The 12,514-nt window shown below is 39.7% G+C and overlaps 1 protein-coding gene across 1 annotated transcript in view; it reads left to right on the forward strand.

Moving 5' to 3' along the window:
* cacng2a (calcium channel, voltage-dependent, gamma subunit 2a) overlaps window positions 1-12,514 on the forward strand; it is a 119,937-nt gene that overhangs the window by 74,755 nt on the left and 32,668 nt on the right. Inside the window, exon 2 of the mRNA XM_022672063.2 lies at window positions 10,223-10,306. Within this exon, the coding sequence (XP_022527784.1) occupies window positions 10,223-10,306 (84 nt within the window). The remainder of the gene's footprint in view (window positions 1-10,222; window positions 10,307-12,514) is intronic.

Here is a 12,514-nt window from a genome sequence, read left to right on the forward strand (position 1 = left end):
CATATTATCACTATAGTACTGTGCTCTCTCTCATTTAGTTGAGTTAGATTGTGCTACACTACCCATATTATCACTATAGTACTGTGCTCTCTCTCATTCAGTTGAGTTAGATTGTGCTACACTACCCATATTATCACTATAGTACTGTGACCATTCATTCAATTGAGTTAAATTGTGATGCAGTACCCATACCCATATCATTTTTTCTAAACTATTTTCTTTTATTTAAAAAAAAATAAATTCAAGCATAACTAAATGTTCATAACTACATTCACACGATTGAAGCCCACCCAGGTGAGCCCCTGGCTTTGCCACAATTTGCTGGAGAAGAGGCATCAGACCATCCTAAACGGTTGCCATGGAAACCCGTCCCCTGCTGCTGCTGTTTGGCTCTGAAGGCTGCTGGTAAACTTCTTTATTTCGCCCACCTGCAACAGAGCAGCGGGCTGAGAGACGAGCGGACTAGAGACCAGCAAACACACTGGAGAGAGAGAGAGATAGAGAGAGCATCACACAGTGCATACACATACATGCACACACACTAACATGCACACACACACAAATACATACTGTAGACACAAAAACACATCACAAAAAGACCCACACGCATACACGCACATATATATGCAGATAGAGAGAGAGAGAGAATATCTTGGTGAGTGGGCTTCAGCATTGATTTTCTCTCAAGCTCAAGAGATGACATCACTGTTAGAGAAGTGTGTGGGCGGATCTTCTGTTTGTCCATCTCTGAAAAGAAGAGGCTGTGATTGGCTGATTTGCTCTCCCTCTCTCTCCCTCGTTCTCTCATTTATATCTCTCATTTATCTCCCGCTCTCTCTCTCATTCTCTCTCTCTCTCTCTCTCTCTCTCGCTCTCTCCCTGGCGCAGTGGGGTCGTCCTCTTTGCAAAGAATTCTGGGTATTTTTTTTTCCAGTCCCTACAGCAGCTTGCAGTTATCAAAGGAATAGCGAAGGGAAGGAGGAACCAAAGTGTTTATTACTGCAATATGCACACACACATATACACACACACATACTGTATGACTGAATATATTCAAGCTGTATAGGAGCACAGGACTCAGGGGTGATAATAAAACACTCCCTCTTACCCTTAATGAACCTTTAGTAATCTGTGTGGTTGGGGGGGGGTGAATGGGTTGTGTGTGGGTGGGAAGACAGATAAGAATTAGAAAAACCTGGTGGGAACAGAACGGAACGGACTTGTGAATATAGAAGGATAGTTTCAGTGGTTAACAATGACAACGTAGATGTTAACATCAATCATGTCCCATGACTTTTGTCATATCCCATGGAAGCTAAATCATGCTGCAATGCTCTCCAGCATATGCATAGGAGTCGCATGGACAGTTCTAGCCAGATGTCACAATCATTACCACCCAATGTGCTGTCCTCTGTGGTGGTAATTCCTTCTGTGATGTATTCCCAGTACACAGGTGACACTGTGGATCAAGGAACATTAAATGTCGGAAATGGAATGTCCCACACAACCTGGAAACCACTTAGCTATAAGGCTTCACTCAAACGATAATTCACATCAACTAACCATGCTGGCCAGTATTCAAACTCACTTACAAGATAACACCTCATAACTTATACAGTTTGAACTTTGAGTTGACTGAGCTTTGAAACTTTGGGTTGACTGAGCTTTGGGCTTTGGAACATTGGTTTCACTGAACTTTGAGACATTGGGTTGACTGGGCTTTAGAACTTTGGATTGACTGGGTTTTGAGACTTTGGGTTGATTGGGCTTTCGGACTTTGAGTTGACTGAGCTTTGGAACTTTGATTTGACTGAGCTTTGGGACTTTAGGTTGATTGAGCTCTGGGACTTTGGGTAGACTGGGCTTTTGAAAATTATGTTGACTGGGTTTTGAGACATAGGTTTGGCTGAACTTTAGGACTTTGAGTTTACTGAGCTTTGGGTTGACTGGGCTTTAGGACATTGGGTTGACTGGGCTTTGGACCTTGAGTTGACTGGGCTTTAGACCTTGAGTTGACTGGGCTTTAGGTTGACTGGGTTTTGGGACAATGGGTTAAATGGGATTTGGACTTTAAGTTGATTGAGCTTTGGGGCTTTGAGTTGACTAGGCTTTGGGGCTTTGGTTTACTGAGCTTTGGGACTTTGAGTTGACCAGGCTTTGGAGCTTTGTGTTGACTAGGCTTTGGGGCTTTGGGTTGACTGGGCTTTGGGACATTGGGTGGACTGGGCTTTAGGGCTTTGGTTGACTGGGCTGTGGAACTTTAAGTTGACTGAGCTTTAGACCTTTGGGTTGACTGAGCTTTGGGACATTGAGATGCCTTTTTTAGGGACATTGTGTGGACTGGGCTTTGGGACTTTGAGTTGACTGAGCTTTGGAGCATTGACTTGCATTGGATACGGATGTGATTTTAGTTGCTTGTCGGTTTGCACAGACAATTCTAGCCAGATGCTGCGCTAGACACTAGACTGCATGTGTCTGTGTACATATGAGTGGAAAAGTCCAGTAGAATTGGAGATGAAAATTTGGATGGTTATGGAAAAGGCTTGAGGGAATGGAGTTAGGAATGGGATGCGAATGTCAATGGGAATGGTAATATGGAGTGGAACAGGATGAGACTTAAAGATGGAATATGTATGAAGAATGAGAATTGAGAATGAGAATGGCATACTGAGACATACTGAGAACCTTAAATGAGAATGGAATAAATCAAATAAAATGGGAATAAGACCATTATATAAAACTGAAATGAAAAGGGGAAAGAGAATGAGTATAAAAAGGATAAGTAACTATGCATTGTTGGAATGGGACTGCAACTGGAATCGGAAAGCGGACAGGAATGGAGAATGAAATCGGAGATGGCAACTGGGAATAGGAATGAGAGCAGGAATTAAGAAACTGTAGAGGGGGTAAGAAATTGGAATTAAGATAAAACTGAGGAATAAGAACAGAAATGAGAATGGGAATTTGGGAAGGAGGATGTGAGGAGAGGTTAAAAAGAGAATGATCACAGTTGTCCTTTTTAAAGCCTCATTAATTTTGGACTGTGAATAGAATTTATGAGACTAGAAAATTCCCTGGGAGACAAAGAATACAATTAAAATAAAAATCACACTTTCTCTCCAGCTCTAATCTGCAAGACTGTTGTAAAATTAGCTTTGTGGTTCTGTGGGAACGTTCAGTTAAAGAGGGAAGAGAGAGAGGGACAGTGAGAGAGAGAGCGAGAGAGAAGATGAGAGACGGACAGAAGGAGAGAATAAACCCTCTGAAGTGTTGCTTCAAAATAGATGCAAAATAGAACTCCCTGACTCCCAATTCCAAATCAGCAAGCTGTCTGACAGTAAAGGAAACAGAGACGAATCTCTGTAAACTACAAATTATATTGTTTGATCATTTCTATATGAGAGAGAGGGGGGGTATGCTTTAAATAGCAATAAATACCAGAATCCTCATCATAGGAAGAGAGAGTAAATATGCTTTTCTGCTTCTCTTTCTCCTCTATAAACTGTTACCTCAGGTAATGTATAAACCACGAGAGAAGAGAGAGAGAGAAAGGTTCGAGTTTTGTTATGTTTATGGACTGACAGATTGGTTTGGGTTTACTGGGTGAGGGGGTAAATCTGGGGGTTCATAAGGGAGTTTATATGTACTGGGCTATTGGGTTTAGTGAGTTTTAAAATACATGGTTTATTGGGTTTAGAAGGGTTTGGGTGTCTTTATTATATATTTTTTGTCTATTGAGTTGTGACTAAGGTTGGGACATTGGGTTAATTGGGCTTGGAGACATTGGGTTGAATGGGTATTGGGACATTGGTTTTGCTGAATTTTGGGACATTGGTTTTACTGAATTTTGGGACATTGGTTAAGTGGGCTTTGGGGTTGGTGGGCTTTGGGACATTGGGTTGACTGGGCTTTGGGACATTGGGTTGACTGGGCTTTGGGACTTTGGGTTTGCTGGGCTTTGGGACATTGGGTTGACTGGGCTTTGGGACTTTGGGTTTGCTGGGCTTTGGGGCATTGGGTTGACTGGGCTTTGGGACTTTGGGTTTGCTGGGCTTTGGGACTTTGAGTTGATTGGACTTGGGTTAAATGGGTTTAGGGATGTTGTGTTTTTTTGGTTTACCGGTCTTTGGTATGTTGTGGTTGACTATTAGAAATGTTGGGTTATTGGGTAGAATGTTTTTGTGGGTTGTTTGGTTTATTAGGTTTACTTGGGTTTCAAGAGATACATTTCTTGTATAAAAAATACTATTTCCGTTTGTGGTTGTGTATGTGTGTGTGAAAAAGAGACTATTAACCAAATAGGCTCATAGGCTCAGCTCATAGACAGTGGCTATGGAAACAGAACTCAGAAAGAGGAGGAGGACAGAAGGCGATAGAGAGAGAGAGAGAGAGAGAGAGAGAGAGAGAGAGGATAAAAGAGCTGTGTGGGAAAGCCTGGTGCGTGGGCTGAGCCAGGGGTTTCTGCAGCTCCAGCACTTGTAAATCCCCATCTCTCTCTCTCTCTCTCTCTCTCTCTCTTTCATTCTCTCTCCTCATTCCCGCACTCCCTCACCCTGCAGAGATAATTACCTGCTTTATGAATGGTGGGGACAGTGCAGAGACACAGAGGACCATCCATAACTCATACAAACATCAATGAAGGGATGTGATGTGATGACCCTCCGTTGGTGTTGGAGTGATGAAGGGACTCTGGTTCTCGCATTAAGAGCATGTTCTCTGTGTTTTATTCACTTCAGTTCAGTTTAATTGACCGATCCTCACTCTGATCATACTGAACTTACCTTCAGTGCTGGGTTCAAAAAGATCACATGCAATCTGGAATAGATCATTCGGTCTATAATTAGTTATAAATTCTTTTTATTTTATCATCAATGCAGGATACTATTGAAAATAGGTACGCATTCTGAAGTAGCTTATAATGCATGTGTAATGCAACTTGCTAGACATCTCGGCATGGGATTGTAGAGGTTCTTAATGATGGTCTGCAGTAATCCATCCCATTGGTTTCAAAGATTCTTGCAGATTTCATACACTAAAAAAAAAGAAAAGTTACTTTGGACCAGCCTTAAATTTTTTTTTTTTTTTTCAACTTATATTTATGATTTAGTTAGAATCTAACATTTTGATTTAAAATCAGTCAATATATTATTTAACCCACATACTGAAAAGTTTTTTAAAACAAAGATAAAAGATGATTCATAATAAATATAATTTGTTAAACTTTTTCTTTTCCGTCACAGCAATGTATAATTTTACCATTGAATAAACAATTAAAATCATTTTAATTCTGTAATTTCCTTTAACCTACTAAATTTTGTTAGAATCATTCAAAACGACTTAATATTCTAATATTATACAACAGTTAGTTCCGACCTCACAATCTGAAGTGTTCTAGCCGTGCTGATATTCGTGATGACATCACAGACTTCTCACACTAAGTCTGTATCACTCCGCCGACGTGTTGCCGAGTAACGGTGTATATACACAGGACAGTTGTGAATCATCACCTCCAGTGGCAGCAACAGCAGCGTTAGCTTAGCACAGGCTAGCGCTCAGCCATGGCACGCTCGCCCGCAGCGCTGACTCGTCTTTTGTGGGAAAAAAGGGAAAGAAAATCACCTCGGCTAATGCCGTCTGACAGCCAGCACGGTAACCAGCCAGGCTAGGCAAAGCTAAGTTAATGCTAAGCTAAAGCAAGCTACGCTAACCTAACTACAGTCCAGCCGGCTAGCTAAAACCAACACCACCCAGCAAAACAAGCAGAAATGCTCAAAAAATGCGCAGCTTTCACCTGAAGACGACTCCTCTGCGCAGGAGAGGAGAGGTTTAGTGTTATTTTAAGGTCCTAACGTTTAAGTAGCCATCTTCGCTTATTCGCATTTTGATTGCGTTCATGGTGTTAGTCTGTACAAACTATATGCCGTTTTGTAATTAAGTTACAGTTCTGTTACAGTTGTTGTGGAACTACTTTTTAGCAGAAGGCACAGTCTATATTAAAGCATATTCATTCTGAATTTCTTAAGGTTCTTTGTTTTTTTTTCTTTATTTATTTTGTAAAAAATTTGTATAAAAATTTGTATAAAAAGTTGTATAAAAAGCATTAGAACACTCGAGGTCGTGTGTTATCGTGAATAACATCACGTTATTCACGATTACACACTCCCTCTCGTGTTCTATTGCTTAATTAAGTATTAATTAAGTAATTAAGCTGGGCAAACTTTCAAAGTCTCTAATCTGCAAAAAAGCAGTGTAACTGTGCAGTTAAACGACTATGCTCTTATAGCCGACAAGCTTTTAACCATTATATAAAACTTCCCTCAGTAGCTAAGAGAAGATCCCCTGAGGGGAACAACTTCACAATAATGGTGAGGGAGGTCACGCCCTTTACATGTAATAGTGGTGACAGGAACCAATAGGAAAAGTGTAAGACTGACTGACAGAAAAACTCCAGGAGGAGTGATCTGATGTGATGTCATAACCTCTGGAATGAAGTAAAAAATATAATTTAAATTAAATTTTAATAGGGAATGGATTTGCTTCTGGGCAAACTGAGAAAAACAGGTTTAAACCAGAAATCATAATTTTTCATTAGACCAACATAAAAAGTTCACTTTAAATCAATGACATGGTTGTTACACTTTTTTCAGTGTAGGTCAGGCAATGTGGCCAGCCATGGGATAGTATCTGTGTCTTCAAGGCAAGCTGGTTGCAGAACTTTATGAACAATAATGGGCCTGCAATGAAGACTGATGGTGACCTGACATTGTCTGACTGGTTGTCTTCACCAAATTGGATCGTAGTATCTTAAGTTTTAGTCTTAGCAGCAAATAGTGCTGTAATTTAAAGTGCTGTGAATTGAATTTTTGTATCAAAGTCCCCTTTGCTTCTGGCATCACTTGACTGCATGTTGCTGTGAAATCTATATTTAAAATAGCATACGAATAAACCATTCTGCATCCTCCTCAAATCCTCACAGAAAAAGGAGCAATGTAGGGCATTCCCTGAACTGCCCCACAGGTTAACTTCTCCAGATGCCCAGACCAGGTCAGCCCAAACAGCTGGCTCTCTCTGCTCTGCCAACAGGACCTTCTGTGTGGAGCCTTCATTGCACTCCTGTCCTGCTGTGATAGAGTTCATTGCCAAAACAGCTTCATTATTTGTTCACTGAATAGAAGAACCACACCTGTGATTTCAAAGGTGAAAGTGGACAATTTTGTAAACTTAGTAAATACTTTATGGGTCTGGATTACAAAATCAGCAACATATTATATATATTTTTGCTTTATTTCTATAGAATATAAGGTTATGAAACCACAGCTGCAATATAATATAATTCTGGTCATAGAATAAAAAAAAATTGGTTTTGGTGAGCCACCACAAGATTTTCAGTGATCCCGTCTGGCCACTCCTATATGAAAAATTTCCATTGGCACCACTACAGACCAAACATAGATCATACAAACCATAAATATTATACAGACCATACACACCATACAGACCATGCAAAATATGCAGAATATACACAACATATAGAGCACACAGACACAGATCGTACTGACCACACAGACCAAACTGACCAACAGACCAGACAGACCAAACAGACCACAATAGACCTTACAATCCATAAAATATACAGACCATACAAACCATGCAAACCCTGTTGACCATACAGCCCAAGATCAATCAGGCCAAATGGACACAAACCATACAGACCATAAAACATTCAGACTATACACACCATACAGATCATATAGACACAGACCAAACGGTTCATACAGACCAAACTAACCACACAGATTATACAATTCATGCAGACCATACAAAACATGCTGACCATACACACCAAACAGACCACACAGACCATACTGACCAACAGACCAAAAAGACCATACGATGCATACAGACCAAAAACAGGGGTCGCCCATGCTTGGGCTCCCTATCTCCTTTTAAGGCCGTTTTTTCCCGGCTGGGTCCCAATGCTCTAGCCGAGGCAGCGGTAGTGTATTGGACCGAGACCCTGGCGACACAGATTCGATCCCGCGTGAGGAGCAGTGTGTTTATTTTTATTTTTTTCCTTTCTTCTTGGGTTTACCTGCTTCGAGATCAACTGTTCTAAAATTGGGTTCAACAACCCTCTGGGCTGGAGAGTTACTAGTCTGTAGCACTCCATCCCATTACACTTCATTTTCCAAAATATAATTTTTTTTGTGGCCCGCCATGTAATGGCTTAGAAAATATCTGGCCCGTGGCCAAACCTAATTGCCGACCCCTGCCGTAAAACATTTAGACCATACAAAATATACAGACCATAAAAACCATGCTGACCATACACACCAAACAGACCATTCACACCAAATTGACCACACAGACCATATTGACCAACAGACCAAAAAGACCACACAGACCATACAGTGCATACAGACCATAAAACTGGGGTCGCCCACGCTTGGGCTCCCTATCTCCTTTTAAGGCTGTTTTTTCCCAGCTGGGTCCCAATGCACTAGCCGGGGCAGTGGTAGTGTATTGGACCGAGACCCTGCCGACAAAGATTCGATCCCGCATGAGGTGCAGTGTGTGTTTTTTTTTTTTTCCTTTTTTCTTGGGTTTACCTGCTTCGAGATCAACTGCTTTGCAATTGGGTTCAACAACCCTCTGGGCTGGAGAGCTACTAGTCTGTAGCACTCCATCCCATTACACTTCAATTTCCAAAATATAATTTTTTTTGTGGCCCGCCATGTAATGGCTTAGAAAATATCTGGCCCGCTGCAAAACTTAATTGGCTACCCCTGCCATTAAAACATACAGACCATACAAAACATGCAGACCATACACACCATACAGATCACACAGACACAGACCAAACAGATCATACAGACCAAATTGACCAACATACCTTATAAACCATACAGACCATACAAACCATGCAGACAATAAAAACCATATAGACCATAAAAACCATGTAGATCATACAATGACCAACGGACCAAACAGCCATACAGACCAAACAAACCATACAGCTCTGCTGATATACATTTACTTTAACTGTTCTCGCTTTCTCCTGTAACATTCTCTCTCTCTCTCTCTCTCTTTCTCTCACTCTTTAATTTTTTCTATCTCTCTGGCAGCCGCTAATTGCCGCAGAGCTTGTTGATACAAATCAATGTGCTGTGTTACACTCTGAGCCAAAGCAGAGAAAGGTGAGATAGAAAAGTGGACACTCAAACACGATAGGGATTTTATAATGTCTACCCTGTTCTAGTAAATGCATTCAGCTACTTTATATTGAACTTATTGCTGTCATGGATGTGCAAATGCACACACACAGCTTGTCAAGTAATAGGACTCTCTGGAACATAAACCTACTGGGATCATGCAGTGGAACTGTGTTCTCTGCAATGATGGTGCTCTATCCAATACTAACATCCTGATATTGTCACAGAATGCAGTCAGTCAGCTCTGATATTTGGTAGAGAACCTTCCCTGTGCAGTAGAGACATCTAAGAAATCTAAAATGTTGGTTGAATGTGATGATTTCAAATATGTCAGTTTGTTTTCTCTTTTACCAATAACCTACTTCCTGATTGTTATGAAAATAATTTTCAATATAACTTTCAAGTTCATCACTACTCCACTAGATCCTCCAATAACCTCCGTGCTGCTTTTTTTTAGAACATCAATTGGACAGTTTTCACTTTCACACAGAGGGCCTTTAATATGGAACTGCTTACCAACTCATTTGAAAATCTGCAATAGCATCACTAATTAAAAAAAACAGCTTAAAACTTATCTACTCTCATTATAACCAATCCAAATAGTAAATATGTATTTGTGTATATTCTTGTAATTATGTATATTGAGTAACTACATATTATTATTATTATTATTATTATTATTATTATTATTATTATTATTAATCTTATTATTATTATTATTATTATTATTATTATTAATCTTATTATTATTATTATTTTGTTTGTTTGTTTGTTTTTTCTCAATCTTTTTCTTTTTTCTGTGTTTCTCTTAGCCTCTTTTAGGCTTTTTTTTACTTTCCCTGCATAGTAATTTTGTTTGTTTTTTGTTTATTTGATTATTTGATGTCACATTCTATCTGTGCAAATTAAAAAAAGATTGATTATAAATTCGAAAAAAAAAAGAATCAGAACCTTTACTCTCACTAACCTTGACTGTGCTCTCTTTCTCTCTCTCTCTCTCTCTCTCGCAGGAAACTTTAAGGGAATGTGTAAACAGATAGACCATTTTCCAGAAGATGCGGATTATGAAGCCGACGCATCGGAGTACTTCTTACGTGAGTGAATCTTCTAATTCTATCATAGACGTTGTGAGGAATCCTTGCTAAAAGCTTTCGCCCTGCTAATCAACATAGAGCTAACTATAGGCCTTAATCAGCACACACTCTCCTCAAAGTGTGTGGAATCTCTGTAATATATTTATCTACAATACTACACCAATGTAGTGATTTGTTCCTTTCATCTAGATAAAAAATCATTAATACACAGTCCAGTCAGAATATTAAGATCACCCTATGATCCTTGTTTATATACTCACTGCCCGTCTTATGCTTCTGGTTGCTGCATTATTACCAGACTCAGGTGTTTAAAACTCCAGCAGCACTGCTGTGTCTGATCAACTCGTACCAGCCAGCTCAACACTGACTAACACACCACAATCATGTCAGTGCCACTGCAGTGCTGAGAATGAATGATCAACCACTCAAGTAATACCCGTATTTGACTTGTCTCTCTGTCGAAAGTTCTTTCCTTAGTTCCTATATTTACCATAAAGCAAGATTAACTCTTGCAATGCCTTAGACTTTTGAGCCTATGGTTGTGGGCCAAGAGCTCCTGAACCTGCAAACATGTTCTTTCCCCCACAAACTACCCATTTTTACCCATTTTATCATCTAAAATAGTATTAAGCACATTGATTAACTAAACAATGTTGTATAGTGTGCCTTAATGCAAATGCTCCTATATGCTCAGTGGAGATGATAAAATGGACAGTGAGTATAGATTATTGACTATTCTTTTGTCTTATTGTTCATTTATCTGGTATTTTCAGCTCCTCTATTCTTTCCTCCTCTCGTGTGTTCTCTCTGTTTTTTTGCTGTCCAGCAGCAGGTTTGTCCAGCTCTTCTTAAGCGGGTGTGATAACAGCACAGGGATTCCCTCACAAACAGCATTGATTTTTGCTCTTTTTTCGCTGTTGCAAGTAAACCAGTGAAACGAGTGTCAAACAAACAATGCATGAGAGGCTTTTTTGTGTCTTTGAGGACCTAGACACTCACAGGAATGCAACTAGGATGTGTAAACATACTCAAGTACTTGAGTATTCTGTTACCTGGACCAGCTTGAGCTTGAACTTGAGTGTTGTTTGGATCACAGGGGTTTTGCATCATTTTAAAATTCAAATTTAATGCTTTTTAAGACCTTTTAAAGACCTCCAAACCACAGTTGTAAAATGCAGCTTAAAATGATTTGTTATTTATTATAGTTTTAGTCAAGACATTTTTTGACCTTCCAGTTAGCTAGCTCACTGCTAAGGTTAGTATGTTAGCATACTGGCTAGCTCGCAGCTAACGTTAGTTCTCTCCTTGGTAATGTAGCTAACTTGCCACTAACATTAGTATGTTAGCTAACTCACTGCTAATGTTAGTATGTTAGCTAACTCACCGCTAACAATAGTAAATTAGCTTGTGCACCGCTAATGTTAGTATGTTAGCTAGCGCGCTGCTATTGTTAGTATGTTAGCTAACTCTCTGTTAATCTTAGGTCTCTCCCTGGTAACATTAGCTAGTTTGCCTCTATTGTTAGTATGTTAGCTAACTTACCGCTAATGTTAGCATGTTAACTAACTCACCGCTAACATTAGTAAATTAGATTGTGCAGCGCTAACGTTAGTTTATTAGCTAGTGCTCTGCTAACGTTAGTATGTTGGCCAGCTCTCTGTTAAACTTAGGTCTCTCCCTGGTAACATTAGCTAGTTCGCCATAAACATTAATATGTTAGCTAGCTCACCACTAACATTAATATGTTATCTAGCTCGCAGCTAACATTAGCTAGCTTTCCGATAATCTTAGTTCTCTCCCTGGTAACCTAGCTAGCTTGCCGCTAAAGTTAGCTAGCTCACTGCTAACCTTAGTTCTCTCCCCAGTAACATTATTATATTAAAATTACACCAAATTTACAGTAAATACATCACATCAGCAATCATGGATTAACATAGCAAAACTTTAGCAACCACCTAGCAACACTTTTGCAACCAGCCAGCAACACCAAAGCCAAAAACACCACTTTGGACACATTAGCTACCACTTGGCTACACCATAGCAAAAACAAGACATACAGTAGAGTAGAGTAGAGTAACATCATATAAATTACTTAGCCACAGTTAAGTAACCCACTGGGATACATTAGCGATTGATGTTAGCATGTTAGCTCAACTATCCAGCGTTTCTTCAGGAAATGCACTTTTCTAGGTAGTCATGCAAACCCTG

The sequence above is a fragment of the Astyanax mexicanus genome, chromosome 19, assembly GCF_023375975.1.
Source record: "Astyanax mexicanus isolate ESR-SI-001 chromosome 19, AstMex3_surface, whole genome shotgun sequence".
Classification (NCBI taxonomy): domain Eukaryota; kingdom Metazoa; phylum Chordata; class Actinopteri; order Characiformes; family Acestrorhamphidae; genus Astyanax; species Astyanax mexicanus.